Here is an 18,715-nt window from a genome sequence, read left to right on the forward strand (position 1 = left end):
CCTCACGTCCCAGGCCCGCCCCTTCACGTCCCCCGAAAACCTCTGCTCCGCACTCGCCCCGGCGCCGGCGGAGGTAGAAGAGCGCCACGCGCACGCTCCGCCCACATCGCCGACCCTCCCCGGGCCCTGCCGGATGTCCGCTTCTCGCTGCTCGCAGTCGGAGGACATGGCGAACCAGGTATCGCCTGCGGCTCCGCGGCTGGAGAAAGAGGGAGGGAAAGCATGGGGCAGAACCCGGCCGCCCGCTTCGGGGCGGCGCGGAGTTGGGCCAGACTGTAGAAGCTGAATCAGGGGCTCCGGCGAGCAGCTCTGCGGGAAGGAAGGGAGGGCGGGCGCTTTTTGTTCCTTACTTGAGAGGGTTTTGCCCTTTTTGGCGCAGCCGAAGCGGGGTGGGGGTGGAGAGGACTGGGGGGGGGGGGAGTCGATCCGTGTCCTGCAGGCCGTTTGGGAGCCTCTATGCTTTGCGTTCACAAAAATAAGTAACTAGCTCAAGGTCATACTTTTAGGTGGCACAGCTGCAGCCAGAGCCCATGCTCCTAACCCTGTGGTAGGTTGCGTGCTTTTCATGATAGTAGTTCATAATTGAGCTATTATTGTGGCACCAAGGAATGCATTTCGGGCCCTTTCAGTAACGCTGTGGAGCAGTTGGTCACCAGAGGGCCTTATACATACCCTCCTTTAATTTAATCCTCGTGTAGCACCTATGCACGATAGTATCCCATTATACAGACCAAGAGCTGAGCCTTAGAAGTTGGTCATGCCCAGTGGTCACACTAAGGACCACCAGGCTTCCGAACCCTGTGCACAAACTATTACAGGTTCTAGAAGTACACATAAGACAATAGGAAAGGCAGAAACATACAAACAACGTGATTAGTCGGTCTAAAGTGTCTGATTGTTTTATTGCTTGCAAACCAGGAATTTTCTAGAAAGATTTGGACTTGAATACAAATGGTAAATTCTGAGTGATTTTTCGGACCTAACAAACTGGCAGTTTATTTTCGTTATTACCAAGTGTCTTTAGAACATGTGAGAAATTATAATTCCTATGATAGTTCAAATATTGAAGTAGGGCAAGTTGCCTTTGGATTTAGAGTGGGGCTTCGTTTTGCTTAGAATTGTCTTAAAGGGAGTTCCTGGTGGTCTAGTGGTTAGGACTCAGTGCTTTCACTGCTGCAGCTGGGGTTCAGTTCCTTATCTGGGAACATATCCCATGTCAAGCCAAGCATCCAAAAAAGGGGGAGTGAGCTCCGAAAAAAACAAAAAGTCACATTGAAGGGAAAAGGTTAAACTCCTTTCAGATATATGTTGAAAGGGCAGAGGAGGGACATAAAACTTAGATTACGGATGACCTATTTAGTCTTGTTGCTTCACCTGTCTAGATTATGTGACTTCATTGTTTGTATTCTGAATTTTACCTTTGGGGTTTTGTTTGAGGTTTCTGGCACATGTTTTGCATTCTGTAGCACTTTGCGTCTCTCTAAATCACACTTTTTGTAATTACAGACTTTCACGTCTGTCTCCTGTAAACCAGTGCAACCTTTATCCTGTCACCATATTTCATAAGCATTATATGAACAAATCAAAACCTTTGTCATGGAGTTCCCGTCGTGGCGCAGTGGTTAACGAATCCGACTAGGAACCATGAGGTTGCGGGTTCGGTCCCTGCCCTTGCTCAGTGGGTTAACGATCCGGCGTTGCCGTGAGCTGTGGTGTAGGTTGCAGACGCGGCTCGGATCCTGCGTTGCTGTGCCTCTGGCGTAGGCCGGTGGCTACAGCTCCGATTAGACCCCTAGCCTGGGAACCTCCATATGCCGCGAGAGCGGCCCAAGAAATAGCAACAACAAGAACAACAACAACTAAAAAAAAAGACAAAAAAAGACAAAAAAAAAAAAAAAAAAAAAAACCTTTGTCATTACACTTGATTCCCTGGTAAAGGAGGGAAGTACTGACTAGAATCTCTAAAGCAGGACTATACTATAGAAATACAAATATGGAGGACACGTGTAATTTTAACTTTTCTAGTAGCCACATTACCATGGCATTAAATTGGATTAAAATTTAACCCAGTACATTCAAAATACTATCTCAGCATGTAATCAGTATTTTTTTAAATATAATTGAAGTATATATATATATATTATTATATTAAGTCTTCAGAATCTGGGTATATTTTACCCTTACAGCTTATCTCCACTCACACTGGCTATTTTTCAAGGGCTTGATAGCCACACATGGCAGGTGGCTCCTGTACTGGATAGCACAGTTAAAGAGAGTAGATGTAGTTTTTTTTTAATTTTCCTGTTCTGGTACTCCTCCTTACACCATGCAGTTTTGCACTAAACCAGTATTACTTAAACCAGCTTGAGCAAAAGGGCACATGTGAAACATTCAGTTGCCTTGGACCCTATACCTACTACTAAATCAGATTTTCATGGAACCTGTGTTCTTAACTTGCTCCTGTTTGTGCACTGTAGAAGGTCATTAAATATTTGATGACTAGGGAGTTCACATTGTGGCTCAGGGGAAGCGAATCTGACTAGTATCCCTGAGGATGCAGGTTTGATGCCTTGGCCTTACTCAGTGGGTTAAGGATCTGGCAGGGCTGTGGCTGTGGCACAGGGCAGTGGCTATAGCTCCGATTTGACACCTAGCCTGGAAACCCAAATGCCCTAGGTGCTGCCCTAAAAAGAAAAAAAAAAAATGATGAATAGAATTCTTCATTGGTTATCTCAATTAAATCTTTTTAATGAACATTGTATATATGAAATAATCACATGTAAGGTAGTTCTCCATATCGCTTAGAGTTATGTGTTTCTTTGTGAATCTCTAATATACTTTCTAAAAATAGCACCATCAGCATTTAACTAATAAGTAGTGTGTTATTAGTTCAGAAGAACAAACAACTCGCTCTCTGTTTTCCCCATTTCAGGTCATCAAGTGCAAGGCTGCGGTTGCCTGGGAGGCTGGAAAGCCTCTCTCCATAGAGGAGATAGAGGTGGCACCCCCAAAGGCTCATGAAGTTCGAATTAAGGTAATGATACTCTAAGGCACTGGGAAAGAAGGCCTACAATCAGGTCTCTAGGTAGATGAGTCCTCTGAGGCCTGCAGAGGAGAAACCCTAAAGGATAGTGTCAGGGAGAAGGTATTGAAAGTCATCCAGCATAGCCTCTTATTTTCTCTCTCTCACCTTCGCGGCATTCCCCTCCATCTTTTTAGCTTTGATGCTAAGCTCCGTAGCCTTCTCCATGGATCATTGGCTTACTGCAATTTATCTTCTGTAACCTGGGCTTGAGGTGACTGTAGGGTCCTCCTCTTTCTGCTGATCCTATACCTTTTTTTTTTTTTTTTTTTTTTTGTCTTTTTGTCTTTTTAGGGCCGCGCCCACGGCATATGGAGGTTCTCCAGGCTAGGGGTCTAATCAGAGCTGTAGCCACTGGCCTACACCACAGCCACAGCAACACAGGATCTGAGCCACATCTGCAACCTACACCACAGCTCACAGCAACGCCAGATCCTTAACCCACCAAGAAAGGCCAGGGATCCAGCCCGCAACCTCTTAATTCCTAGTCGGATTCGTTAACCACTGAGCCATGACGGGAACTCCTGATCTTGTAACTTTAAGTGTATAATGATACATAGGAAACAAAAGAAGAAGAAATAGTCTTTGGTTTGTTAGAAGAAACCTCAAAAAAAGGTGTGGGAAGTGGGCTGCAGGTGTGGAGGTAAAAAGGAAAAAAAAAAAGATTTGGAAGAGGTTCTTAGTTGATTGGGCCAACAAGCAAGTGAAATAAGCCTGTTTGGAGAACTTTAAAATGTACTGACCCTTGCAGACAAGACCCAGGTTCGCGGGCCTTCTCAACCTCTGCTGTGACAAAGAAATTGAAATTACCGGAGTTCCCGTCGTGGCGCAGTGGTTAACAAATCCGACTAGGAACCATGAGGTTGCAGGTTCGGTCCCTGCCCTTGCTCAGTGGGTTAACGATCCGGCGTTGCCGTGAGCTGTGGTATAGGTTGCAGACCCGGCTCGGATCCCGCGTTGCTGTGGCTCTGGCGTAGGCCGGTGGCTGCAGCTCCGATTAGACCCCTAGCCTGGGAACCTCCATATGCCGCTGGAGCGGCCCAAGAAATAGCTAAAAAGACCAAAAAAAAAAAGAAAAAAAAAAAGAAATTACCTACGAAAGAGGCATATTGCACAAGTTTTCCAGCTGGATATTCTAGCTTTTTTTTTCTCTGTACTTGTTTTGATATAATCAGTGCTTTAAAGTAGTAACCGGAGTTCCCGTTGTGGCACAGTGGTTAATGAATCCGACTAGGAACCATGAGGTTGTGGCTTCGATCCCTGGCCTTGCTCAGCCGGTCAAGGATTCCTGCATTGTGGTGAGCCATGGTGTAGGTCTCAGACCCGACTGGGATCCTGTGTTGCTGTGCCTGTGGCATAGGCCAGCAGCTACAGCTCCAAGTGGACCCCTAGCCTGGGAACCTCCATTTGCTGTGGGTGTGGCCCTAGAAAAGGCAAAAAGACCAAAAAAAAAAAGGTAGTAACCATTAAACTAACATTCTAGGAAAAATAACCTTTTTTACTGAATTGGGATGCATTTCTCCCATCCCACCTCCAAGTCTCCTCCTGGGGATCACAAGTAGCAAATCAAGAAGCCCAGTGCCAAATAACCTTTTAAGATTCTTTCACTTCATACCCAAATCTTACAATAGGTTGTGTAAGTTAAAAAAATCGACCCGATTATGATTTTGCTACTGAAAAAGATGTTGCGTGGCCCTGGTAGTACAAAAATGAGCTGTTGGGGGCACAGTGAATGCAGCTATTTTCCCTGGGAAACTGCTGGCAAACAGCTAAGAATGTTACATTGTGGTCGGATATATATGTGAGAAGCAAAGAAGCATAAATACAAATACTCCCAACACTTTTTCTTTCTGGGCATTTGGTAGCTTGGAAAAGATAAGAGATCCTGGAAAGCCAGACATATTGAGATAAAGGGCTTATTTAAATAGAGATTGTGTGTGGCTGCTAAAAGGGGAGTTGGTTCCACTAAAAGCTCTGAGATTTGGCCCAGACCAAACAGGCTGCAAGTTTCAGGAATAGTCAACAGTCCTCTTTAGAATTTCCCAAAAATCCAAGGAGGCCAGCCGTGAGATGCGCTCTGCCTGCTTTTGCACATGGTCTGTTCCTCTCCACACTTGAAGTAAATCCCCATAAAATCACCTTGTTGACCTACTCCTGTTAACATGCACTGAAAAGGGGAATACATGTACCATGTTTCATTGCCTATAAGTGCACCACTACTTCTATGTATCACTGAGAAGGTGCAGCCAGCTCTAATTTTTAAGATACCATAGATGATAAGTACAGACTGATCTTAGAGAGGTTGAAATATGAAAGAAAATATGTTCCTAAAGCAAAAAGGTGCCTTTCCTGAATGAAGTTCCCATTGTAGCTCAGCAGGTTACAAACCCTGCTAGTATCCATGAGGATGCAGGTTCCATCCCTGGCCTTGCTCAGTGGGTTAAGGATGTGGCATTGCTCTGAGCTGTGGTGTAGGTCATAGGCCAGCAGCTCCAGCTCTGATTCCGTCCCTAGCCTGGGAATTTCCATGTGCCACCAGTATGGCCCTATAAAGGAAACAAAAAAAAAGTGCTGTCCCTTTGACCTATGCCTCACTCTGAATTGCGTGCACACACACTTAGGCACCCTTTATTCTAATATCCTGTTAGATTATTGCCACTGCAGTTTGCCACACTGATGCCTATACCCTGAGTGGGGCTGATCCTGAAGGGAGTTTTCCAGTGATCCTGGGACACGAAGGTGCTGGAATTGTGGAAAGTGTTGGTGAAGGAGTTACTAAGCTTAAGGCAGGTAAGGAGGGTATTCAAACCATTGATGTTACAATTTTGGCTTATTTGTATAAGAAAATAATATTTCTTTCTTTTTTTTTTTTTTTTTTTTTGGTCGTTTGTCCTTTTAGGGCTGCACCTGCAGCATATGGAGGTTCCCAGGCTAGGGGTCTAATCGGAGCTGTAGCCACCAGTCTACGCCAGAGCCACAGCAACACCGGATCCTGAACCCACTGAGCGAGGCCAGGGATTGAACCCGAAACCTCATGGTTCCTGGTCAGATTCGTATCTGCCGCACCACAACGGGAACTCCAGGAAATAATATTTCTGAATAAACTATACATTGTTTATTTATGAACAAGTTATCGCTTAAGTTATCAAGATTGATTTTATTTCTCATCTGGAAAGAATAAATATTTGAGAAGGTTTTTTTTTGTTTTTGTGTGTGTGTGTTTTTTTTTGCCTTTTCTAGGGCCTCTCCCCCAGCATACGGAGGTTCCCAGGCTAGGGGTCCAATTGGAGCTACATCTGGCCTACGTCACAGCCACAGCAGCTCAGGATCCGAGCCGCATCTGTGACCTACACCACAGCTCACTGCAACGCAGGATCCTTAACCCACAGAGCAAGGCCAGGGATCGAACCCGCAACCTCATGGTTCCTAGTCGAATTTGTTAACCACTGTGCCACGACGGGAACTCCCTCGAGAAGTTTTTTGTCTCTGATTTTGCAGACTGTTTTTCATCTGAAATTGCTTACATTCCAAAGCAAATTCTGCCCAATTAAGCAAGAATTTTTGAAGATGCATCGAGTTAGTGTTTTGAAGCACATGACCTCCTTGTGCTCCACTAAGTGTTTTTTTAAGAGTTTCATTTAGATAAAAATTTAACTTGTATTTTTTGCATCCTCTGGCAGTGTCTGAATGATGTTAAGTTGTAGGCCTCGAAGCTCTTAACTTTGCAAAGGTGTGAGAGTTGTTAAGAATGAGAATTTGCAGAGGCTTAAGTATTCACTTAGAAACAGATGCTGCCTGTTGAGAATAATGTTCTTGCATTTGTTTTCCAGGTGATACTGTCATCCCACTTTACATCCCACAGTGTGGAGAATGCAAATTTTGTCTAAATCCTAAAACAAACCTTTGCCAGAAAATAAGGTTAGTGTCTTTTTATTTTATTCCTAAAACAAGAGGTAATATTAAACATGATAATAACAATAAGTAGTTATATCACAGTTTATACAGAGCATTCCACATGAATTGCTTTGTTCTACCTTTATGGCAGTCTCTCATTGTCACTGGTATCTCCATATTCATAGATGAGAAAATTTAGACTCAGAAATTGAGTAGTGTGCCCAGCATCATCCGCTATTAAAAGATATATTCTGTTTTTCTGAATCCATTGTTTTTCCCTAACTCTAGTCTAAATGTGCCAAAGTAGGTAGTAAGGAGGGACATGCTTATGAAATTAAATGAAGTCGTTTTTATGAACCGTTTTATTGTCCATGAAATTGAAGTAATAAAACTCGTAAGGTTTGGGGAAGACTAAAAGAGATAACATAACCCTTTCACATAGAAAAGGTGGCTGTTTTATTGTAGAAAGGAAATGCATTTAAATAACTTTTGAGGCATTCAAGATCTTGTGTTTGCCCCTTTTTTTGTCTTTTTAATTGAAATAGAACACATGTAATAAAAGAAAATGAAAGTATATGAGTGTACAGCTCAGTGAATTTTTATACATTTGCACACCTAATGGTTATAACCATCACCCAGATAAGATAGAGAACCCTCCCAGCAGCCCCCAAAGTTCTTCATGTCCCTTGTAAGTCAACATCTACCGCCATCAGAGGTAACCACTCTTCTGATAGCTTTCAGTATAGAACTTCATATAAACAGAATTTTGCAGTATGCGCTCTTTTGTCTGGCTCCTTTCATTCATAATATCTGAGATGTATCCGGGTTGCTGTGTGTAGCAGTGGTGCCCTTTTATTTCTGTCATGTTCCAATCTAAATGTCACTGTTTATCCATTCACCTGTTCATGGACATTTATGTCATGCCCATTTTGGGCCTGTTGTGATTAATGCTGCTGTGAGCATTCATAATGTCTCTTGATGGACATACACACAGCTTTGTCTTGGTGTTTTCCTGGGACTGAAATTGCTGAGTCATAGATTACACTCCCATCAGCTGCATTTCGGAGATTTGTTTCTTCTTGTTACCATCTAAAGCCACTGACAAAATTAGTTTATAGTCTTGAAAAACAAGATTCCATTTATTTGATAATATACAGCCAGTTACAGAGCTGGAACCAAAAAAAAAAAAAAAAACTGGTTATTTTGAAATGGAATTCCAAACATGGTCTGAAAGTTTTTGACACATAGAGTAATAGTAATAGGCTTTTCGTGGCTATCTGCAATCCTTTGGAAGGACAAGTCCTATCAAAGCTTAAAATATATCACATCACCTTTCGTTCAAGAAAGTCTTCTAGGATAGGAACGATTTCTCACATTAAGGAGGGCTGAACAAACTTAACTTGCTCTTATGAAGATAAAACAGTTATTTATAGAGCTTTGTCATCTATTCTTTGCTTCTGGCCATAGTTTTGGTTTCCTCTCAAAGGAAATGTATTTATTCTTGAATCCAGAGACAGTCCATTTTATCTTCATCTATACACATTTACTTATTCATATGTATTACAAAGGATTTCTTCAAGAGTGTACACCAAATTATAGTCTTCATTTTTATTAAAAATAAATATTTGTCAGGCATTCTGTCAGGCGTAATTCTAATGCTTTATATAACCTCTCATTTGATTTTTATGGCAATCTCTAAGAAAGACAGACATTTTCTCTGATTTTCTAGTGAGAAGACTAAGGCATAAGTTAACTCTTGCCCAAGATCATGTGGGATTTGATCAAGTGTGTTTGCCTTTAGGGTCCATATTCCTAAGCAAGACATTACATCACCTATCTATTTAGAATATCAAAAATAATGTTTGTTACCATTTATCATTATCAGTTGCAAAAGAAAATAGTAATAGGCCTCCTGAAAGATCTGAATTAGCCATTTTGGACATCTACTTTCATCAGCTGATCTGGATAATTGCTTGTAATCTCTGCTGTGTAGATGCTGGTTTTCGCTTTATGCTTTATGAAGTTTGGGGGGCGGGGGTTGGTTTGTTTTTTAAATTTAGCACCATACCTGAGGCACGTGGAGGTTCCCAGGCTAGGGGTCCAATCGGAGTTGTAGCTGCTGGCCTCCGCCACAGCCACAGCAATTCAGGATCTGAGCCCCATCTGCAACCTACACCACAGCTCATAGCAATGCGGGATCCTTAACCCACTGAGCAAGGCCAGGGAACAAACCCGCATCCTCATGGATTCTAGTCCAGTTCGTTAACCACTGAGCCACAAAGGGAGCTCCATATGAAGTTATTTTTGCTCACAGTTTTTTTTTTTTTTTTTTAATATTTTATTTTATTTTATTTATTTATTTATTTATTTATTTATTTATTTATTTTGTCTTTTTGTTGTTGTTGTTGTTGCTATTTCTTGGGCTGCTCCCGCGGCATATGGAGGTTCCCAGGCTAGGGGTCGAATCGGAGCTGGAGCCACCAGCCTACGCCAGAGCCACAGCAACGTGGGATCCGAGCCGCGTCTGCAACCTACGCCACGGCTCACGGCAACGCCGGATCGTTAACCCACTGAGCAAGGGCAGGGACCGAACCTGCAACCTCATGGTTCCTAGTCGGATTCGTTAACCACTGCGCCACGACGGGAACTCCTGCTCACAGTTTTATGATGGAATTTTAAATTCATTTCATCTGATGTATAAATTGTACATGTTAAAATTATTTCAGTACTCTAACAATAAAATCCAGAAGGAGGAGTTCCCATTTTGGCTCAGTGTTAATGAACCCAACTAGTATCCATGAGGATGCAGGTCCAATCCCTGACCTCACGCAGTGGGTTAAGGATCTGGCATTTCTGTGAGCAGTGATGTAGGTCGCACATTCAGCTCAGTACCTGCCTTGCTGTGGCTGTGGCGTAGGCCAGCAGCTGCAGCTCTGATTCGGATTTGACCCCTAAACTGGGAACTTCTGTATGCTGTGGGTACAGCCCTAAAAAAAAATAATAATAGTAAAATTCAGGATATTGAAAGTTGGAAAATATAGGTAAGATTATAAATCTTCCAAGTTTTCCTAATGAAGCATTGTTGAAAGGTGCTAAGTTATTAATAAAAACATTAGAAATAGGACTTGGTCTTAGCACGCTTTTCCAACAATTTACTGGTCATTATTTTAAAAATTGACTTCTTTTTCCTGTGGGTTTTATTTTTATTTATTTATTGTCTTTTTTTGCCTTTTCTAGGGCCGCTCCCCCGGCATATGGAGGTTCCCAGGTTAGGGGTCTAATCAGAGCCGTACTCAGCAGCCTACGCCAGAGCCACAGCAACGCAGAATCCGAGCCGCGTCTGCGACCCACACCACAGCTCACGGCAACGCTGGATCCTTAACCAACTGAGCAAGGCCAGGGATCGAATCCGCAGCCTCATCGTTCCTAATCGAATTCGATAACCACTGTGCCACGACGGGAACTCCTCCTGTGGGTCTTGGGAAACTTGATTCTACCCTACCTTTTTCCTTTTTTCTTTTCTTTAGAGTCACTCAAGGGAAAGGCTTAATGCCAGATGGCACTAGCAGATTTACTTGTAAAGGAAAGACAATTTTACATTACATGGGAACCAGTACCTTTTCTGAATACACAGTTGTGGCTGACATCTCTGTTGCTAAAATTGATCCTTTGGCCCCTTTGGATAAAGTCTGCCTTCTGGGTTGTGGCGTTTCAACTGGTTATGGTGCGGCTGTGAACACTGCCAAGGTAAGTGTTGGCCTGGGTTTTAGCTTCCATCTTCTAATCATACAATAAAGCTTTGCTGAACTAGTGAAATTGGCCCAATCCGTAGGACACCTAATGATGTCCTTGACTCTTAAGGAACGAGTGCCTTATACACTCTCTTTACTTTTAGGTGGAGCCTGGCTCTACTTGTGCTGTCTTTGGCCTGGGAGGAGTTGGATTGGCAGTTATCATGGGCTGTAAGGTGGCTGGTGCATCCCGGATCATTGGTGTGGACATCAATAAAGATAAATTCGCAAGGGCCAAGGAGTTTGGAGCTTCTGAATGTATTAACCCCCAGGATTTCAGTAAACCTATCCAGGAAGTGCTCATTGAGATGACTGATGGGGGAGTGGACTATTCCTTTGAGTGTATTGGTAACGTGAAAGTCATGGTGGGTATGCTTAGCTTTGTCCCTTGTGTGTGTGTGTGTAACTGCCCTTTTTTTAGTCTAATTTCCTTAACTAAGATAAGAAAAATGGTTTTATAAAGGAAAGGTTTCTTGATGAAAATTGCTCTACTAGAAGAAGGGAAAAATAACTATTTGAACTAGAAATGGGGAAATGATACACTTACGGCTCAAGGAAAGGTGAAGAAAAATTTTCCTTTGCCTTTCCTTGTATGTCAGATCTTTCATTCATTAAACAGAGAAAATGATGTAGTTTTAGAGAACATGGGCTTTGGAATTAGATAGACATCCACTTACTAACTCAGTGACCTTGAGGAACTACTTCTCTAAACCTGTTTCCTCCTGTGGAAAATACAGGTAGTAACTGCAGATACTTGACGTAAAGTAGACACTCAGTCAGAGTATTACTGTTACCACTCTGCCTGCTGCCTTTATTAAATAAAGTCTTTAGAATTTCATGCTAAGATTTTGTTTTTAAAAATAGACAGCAAACAAAAGCTTTAAATTCTTTCCGTTTGTGTTAATATTTAGCCAAGTAAGGAATTTTTTTTAAATACCCATTAAAAGTAAACTTACTAAATATTCAGTTTGATCATTTTGTTGCCATTTAAAAAAAAAAAAAAGGCTTTGCGCCACCACCCTCTCCTTGGGAAGTTTCTAGGGATGCAGATCTTCTTCTTCCTGGGAAGGCACTGACTTCCGTGATTTGGTCTTGCCTCTGTCTGTAGAGAGCAGCGCTGGAGGCCTGCCACAAAGGCTGGGGTGTCAGCGTGGTGGTTGGAGTAGCTGCTTCGGGCGAAGAAATCGCCACTCGTCCATTCCAGCTGGTCACAGGCCGCACATGGAAAGGCACTGCGTTTGGAGGTAATTTGGTAGACGAGATGAGTGCATTTTCTCTTTGGTTATTTCCATCGGCAGAACTTTTCTGTCAATTTTTTAAAGTTTAATTATTATAAAATCTTTTAAGATAAAGAGCAGATAAAGACAAAAACGAATGTTATTTTTAACTACATAAAAATATAAGATTTGAATGTCAACAAACAAAAGTTAAGCCTTACACTGGGCATTATATTCATAATGAACAGGATGGAGGATAATAATTCTAAATATTTGAAGAGCTCATAGAAATAAATACGGGGGAAAGTTGTGAAAAAGGTATTCATGCAAGCTATAAAACAAACTGATAATTCTCCGAACACTGTTGGTTCTAGTGCAGTATGAATAACAAGAACAATTAGATACCATTGATTACCGAGCACAATTTTTGTTAAATGAAATGTAGTCTAGAACATTGTTAAGGTAATAAAAACACAAGTACTGTCTTGTGCCGGTGTAAATCAATATAAAGTTCCCAGTATCAAGCTTATTTATACCCCATATCTAATATTTCCAGCATTTACTTTTAAATTAGAAATGTGAGCAAAGACATGCACAAAGATATTCACCCTTGCTTTATTGACAGTAAAAACCTTGGGCCACGCTTTTGAACGTTTGCTCAATAGGATAATGGTTTATAAAATGATCAGCTTTCCCATATGATCAAATATCTCCGATATCTGAAAGTATTGTTTAGGAGTTCTCTTGCTGCACAGTGGTTTCAAGATCCGGTGTTATCACTGTAGCATCTTGTGTCACTGCTGTGACGCAGGTTCTATCCTGGGCCTGGGAACTTAGGCATGTTGTGGGCATGGCCAAAAAAGTATTGTTTATAGAGAATTGCTGATAACAATTTGGAGAAAGTATTTATCTTCAAATGTCAAATGAAACAAGTGAGATGCAAAACAAGTATTTTAATATAATTATTTCAACCACATTAAAAATTCCCGAAAAATGATAACACTGAAATATTGACAGAAACTAAAATGGTAATAGACATTACTTCTGGATGGTAGGATTAAGAGTGATCCAGTTCCCTCCTCCCAGCCCCTTTTGTGTACCTGTTTCTCTATTTTTCTTTTTTTGTTGGTGTTTCTCTAGTTTTCCACCAGCAGAACTTTAATCCCAAGCTAATTTTCTTGGTTTAATATGAATTTTCGTGGGTTACCTTCTCATCCTAAGTTGCCAAATGCCTAGTTGTTTTAATAGAAGTAAATCAATGTTTAACCAATCAGTGTTTACCCTTGGGACTGGGGAGGTGCTCAGCTTTTCCTGAAAAACAAAGGTACCTTTTTATGCTGACAGAAATATTAATACCCTGTTCATGAAATAGTTGGAGGTAGGGCAAGTGTGAGAAGTTGGTAACAGGAAAAGCAAACAGTAGTACCAGCCACACCGTGTCACTGTTAGATAGGTTACCGGCATTTTCACTCATTTTTCCAGAGACTGCAGTGATCACTGGATTTGATCATATTTCTGTCTGAGTAGCACTGATTTCAGCAGTAACCTATACAGTCTTAAACTGAAAATGTTAAATTAGACAAACCTTTATAACAGAATTGGAAAGTTGCCAGACTGATGATTTTTCTCTTGCCCCATCCTAAAAACATTGCAGTGGTTTGGGGTTGTCTCAGTACCAGTAGAAAGCTGAGAAACAGTTCGCACCTATTTCAGGGTTGCTCAGCTAGGAAAGAGAAACGACCTAAGACATGTTTCTACGTCCCAACTGCTGAGAATGGATGAAATTTAGTTTTCATGTTTTTTTTTTTTTAATATATTTATATCCTTATCATCCTCCTTAGGGAAAAAAGAACACATAAGCATGAGTTTTGAATGATCTGTGTTTAACAAAGTATCTGCCCCCTGCCTCATGTTATGCCAGCTGTTTTTTTTCAAGACCAGAAGAAAAGATTGGGAAAGTAGGAAAAATGTGGAATTTGGCCACAGTTTTCCTTCTTTATACCACAGGATTTGTCATGGAAAATATTAAGCTGACTAAACCCTTTTTTCCAGAGCCCTACATGTACAGCCACACTTGAGCAGACTTTTAAAGCTGCACATGCAGCTCGGGGTCCACAGCCATGTTTGCAAGAGTGTTCTAAGTCCAGGAGGCTGAGCTGGTGGTTGGTAGCCACCTCTCACTGAAGCCTCATTCTAGCACATGCTTATTGGGAAGTAAGCTGGAGCCTTGGTGCCCCATGGGTGCTGCTAAAATGTGACTCACAGATATAAATAGAAGTTTTGGTCTAGGGAGTAGCAGTGACTGTTGTTGTCTCAATTACCAGAAGATTTAAAAGATTTTTTTTTTAAAAAGCACTGCAGTTTGGAGGGAAAAGATAATTGATAGAGGACATAGGGAGATTTGGAAAAGGCTCAAAAGAGATTTGAAATATGAGCCAAGCATACCTGGTTTAAATGGTGGAAAGACTTCTTTGTAGATTTATTGTTTCTTTCAATACAAGTGAAAAATTGAAGGATCTGATTTTCTTTGAAATCTTAACGTGTAACTAAAGATTTCCTGCTTTGCTTTTAAATTTCACAGTTTTCTATTCTGAGATGCCATCCTTATTTCGTTGTTGAAATTAGAACTGCAGAAATAAAGTCATATACCACATCAGTCTTTTTCTTCCTTGAACTTCATGGTTATAGAAACCTTTGCTGTTGTGGATTTAAATAAGCTTGCCCTGAGACTTCCAGAGTTGTATCCTGTATTATTTAAAAATCTCCATTAAGATTTATTGAGATGTTAGTAAGTCTTCATACGGAAGAAGGAAAGTACTCAAAAGGCATTTACTTTTTTCTTAATTACAGATGTGCATTAAATTCTCCCTCCTCTCTATGCTGATTTTGAAGTTTTCATTCCTCTTAACTTCATGAAAAAACTCAGTCTCTTAAATGTGTTTCACCCACTAAGTACTAGGCATACTATAGAGATGTATTGGAAAAATTAATGAATAGATTATTATTTATTTTAGGATGGAAGAGTGTAGAAAGCATCCCAAAGTTGGTGTCAGAATACATGTCCAAAAAAATAAAGGTTGATGAATTTGTGACTCACAATCTGCCTTTTGACCAAATAAACGAAGCCTTTGAACTGATGCATGCAGGGAAAAGGTAAGCTTTCTCTTGAGCTGTGCACTATGGAATGTGGTAATGATTGGGGGCTTATGGAGGAAGAAAGGGGAAAAAAAGTTTCAGTGGTCTTAAAACATTCAGAACCTATGTTTATTGCTTCCTTCTCTTACAGCATCCGAACAGTCATAAAGCTTTAAGTTCAAAAGAGAAAAATTTGTCCCTCCTTGCACCCAAGTCTTGTGGTCTGATTGGAGCAGCCAGACAAGCAGGGAGGAGCTCTTTCAAGTTCACAGCTTCCTTAGACCTTCATTAACCTACTCTAGGGAATAACGTTTTCTGGATAAATCACAAGTCTCTAATCAAGGACAAGACTCGTACTGTCATAAATCTGTTTTCTGGACTCTTCTTCACATAAGTCGTGCTAGCTCATTAAGGAATATTTTTTAACATAATAAAAGGAATTTCTGCATATGTGTGGAAGTTGTTGGCCCTCTTTTATGCTGAATTCATTTTCGTGGTTCCTCCCCCCTTAGTCTTCATTCTTTTAAGGATTAAGATAGAGGGAGCAGGGCAATGGTAAGTATGGTGAGTATATGAACCTTGTCTTCGACTTTGTTCAGTAACTTTTGCTTCACTTCTAAGGGTCTTGGGCTCATTTATTAAAGAACAGCTTTCTCCAGCCCTTAGTGCAAAGTTAATCAGAACCTGAGACTGTGTGTGTGAGATTATCTTCTTGAGGGCAGGTTCCATGTATTGTTCAGACTTAGACTCCTAGTTCATAGTATAGCATCTGGCCTACAGTGAGCACTGAAATTCATCATTGAAACAACTTTCTGAGCTTAAATAGGTAGATGTGTGTTGGTGGCTCTGAACTATTTCAAGTGTACAGAAAATATTTATATACTATCCTAATTTCTGACACCCATTTTGTCAAATTTTAACATGTTACCAGTTCTAGACCACATTGCTTTTCCTGCCCCCCACAGTTGTCAACATCCAGGATTTGGTGGCTCTCAGCCTCATGCATGTTGCCATACTTCGACTACATACATCTACAAACCTCTGGTCTTCAGTATTGTTGTCCATTGTTTCAACCTGATACTGTCTCGTTCTGCGGCTTTCATGTCACTCATTGTGTGATTAGTATGTGATGCTCCTAGTCACTCATGTCACTCCTCTGCAGCAGCGTTCAATTACATGACGTCACTTCCCAAATGGTTTCTGTGTTGCCAACAGCCCTGTAGCAGAACATCCTGGTGTGCTGTGCTCAGTGTGTGAGCCACTAAGGATGTATTTCATAGGATAAGCACATCTTAAACTTGACTAAAAATTGTCAGATTGCTCTCTTCACAGTGGTTGCAAATCAGATAAGTGTGAGATGACTTTCCTTTGCATTTCCCTTGGTTTCTGAAGTCTTTGGTTCTATTGGCCATTGGTATTTCCTTTCTTGTGAGGTATCTGTTCACATCCTTTGCCCATTTTTCTATTGAATTACTTCTTTCCTGAGTAAATTTTAGGGGTTCTTTATTCCAGATACTAATCCTTTGTCAGTTTTATGTTTTAGAATATAATTTTTATTTTAAAATGATCAAATCTATCACTTTTCCTGGTGCTGTTGTTAAGTACCATTTAGGTTTCTTTACCCTGAGCAGAGTAAAGCAAACAAAAATGATGCATAGTCTTGCCATCCAGGTAATCCGTTAACACAAAAACGAATACATAAAGCAATATATCCAAGAGCTAGAACATTCAAAATAGGAAAATTACATGAGAAAGAAAAGCTACACTCCTCGCTCTCCTAAAAAAACAGGTGACCACTATTAAGTTGATGTATCTTCCCAGAACTTTCTATGAATATAGCATTAATACATACTTAAAGTTTGCACAAAGGAATTCTGGGCCTTTTTGGTTTTTTTCCACATAGTGTATTTTAAACTGTTTCTGTATCAGGACATCAGATATGCCGTGCACATTAGTATCTTTCGGTTGGAGTGAAACCATGTGCTTTTTGTTTAAGTCTTTTGATTGATGTGGCTTAATTGCTTCCAAAAGATTGTATTTTTAAGAGAGCCATATTTAGTTGATGGAAAAATAGCAGTTAATGTCAGGACTCTTGGCTCTTCGTCACATTTGAAAGGCCAAGCAGTATAACCCAGCTTCTCTCATTTTACCTAGAGGGTAAGAGACACAATAGGGGCCCAGATGGCCCCAGCCTGTTGTCCTGGGTGAATAAAAGGGGAAGTTAAAACTAGCTTCTATCCCAGCTATAGGAAATGTGCTTTTAATCTGGTTTGTTTTAGCCCAGCCTTCTGGAAACCAAGTGTATTATTGCCATAGGCAGTTGCAACAACAGAATGGGCAAATAGGGTAGTAATGGAGAAGAACTAAATTTTTTTTTTTCTTTGGTCTTTTTAGCACTGAAACTGCGGGATATTGGAGGTTCTCAGGCTAGGGGTCCAATCTAGCCTACACCACTGGCCTACACCACGGCTACAGCAACGCCAGATCCAAGCCACGTCTGCAACCTATACCACAGCTCACAGCAACACCAGATCATTAACCCACTGAGCAAGGCCAGGGATTGAACCTACATCCTCATGAATGCTAGTCACATTCATTTCTGCTGAGCAACGACCGGAACTCGGAGAACTAATAATTCTTTAAAAAAATTTTTTTTCTCCTTTTTCTTCTCTTACATAAGGTAAATGTGAATGAGACTGGCATTTTATATTCACCAATATGAGAAAACAAATTTTAAGATAATAAAATAACTCACAATTCTGGCCAATTAAGGAGTTTATTTTTCATCTCTGTCACAGTGAAGTACATACACCTGAGCCAACTAACTCAGTTTTTAAAAGTATGAGCATTTCTGGCTGAAAGCACAACTGTCTCTTTCAAAGAACAAGTATAAGATCCTTAAAGTTTCTTAGACTGTGGGACTATAGGTATAAAGTATTTCTTGTTTAGATCCTTTTACTACATCTTCTAGGATGACATCTAGGTTGTTACATATATTTTAGAGGCAAATAGTTTTTGGAAGACCGGATAAAACACCGGGCTAAAAACCAGTCACTATGTGCAGGTCAGCAAATCTATCCAGGTTGTCCAAAATTTACAATCCTACCACCTTAGAAGTATTGTTGGGAATGTTTTGAAGGAAGCTTTATAATACTTTCTTGGATAAAAGGTATATAATTTTGACACCAATGGCTAACCTCCACTGTATATTTTATGAAAGCTAGTAAAATTTTTTAAGGTTCTTAAAATTTTACAATATTAGGTATCAACTTTAAACAGCTTTGTATTTTTTTATTGAAGTTTTTCATACACTTGTCATTTTTCAATTCCTGCCTGATTTTCTATGTTCAGCCTGTTGGGCTATTCTGCTTTCTATTTAACCCACCTAGTGACTGATATTCACTGCAAAGAGATAGTCCATATACAGGCAGGTGTGACTTGGAATAAGTTCTTTATTACATGCACAGGGAACTAACATATAGGACGTGTGGAATGATGAGGTTTTTGAGGTGAGGAAAAAAAAAAAAAAAACACTACATTATGTCCAGACTTTGTTACAGTGGAGCCAGTTAATATATACAGCTTACACCAAAAAG

The 18,715-nt window shown here is 40.7% G+C and overlaps 1 protein-coding gene across 2 annotated transcripts; it reads left to right on the plus strand.

The window, feature by feature from the left end:
- The first annotated feature begins 49 nt into the window (after positions 1 to 49).
- ADH5 (alcohol dehydrogenase 5 (class III), chi polypeptide) lies at positions 50 to 15,569 on the plus strand. 2 transcript variants are annotated; one of them, NM_001244833.1, is given in 9 exon segments: positions 50 to 178; positions 2,933 to 3,034; positions 5,731 to 5,872; positions 6,913 to 7,000; positions 10,504 to 10,723; positions 10,872 to 11,132; positions 11,876 to 12,011; positions 14,999 to 15,137; positions 15,271 to 15,569. In NM_001244833.1, coding segments are annotated over 9 exon segments (1,158 nt in total). In that variant the 5' UTR covers positions 50 to 133; the 3' UTR covers positions 15,296 to 15,569.
- The last annotated feature ends 3,146 nt before the right edge of the window (positions 15,570 to 18,715 follow it).

The sequence above is a fragment of the Sus scrofa genome, chromosome 8, assembly GCF_054392235.1.
Source record: "Sus scrofa isolate SSC_HxYL_T2T_F1_AM1 chromosome 8, Sscrofa_HxYL_maternal_Yorkshire_Landrace_v2.0, whole genome shotgun sequence".
Taxonomy (NCBI): domain Eukaryota; kingdom Metazoa; phylum Chordata; class Mammalia; order Artiodactyla; family Suidae; genus Sus; species Sus scrofa.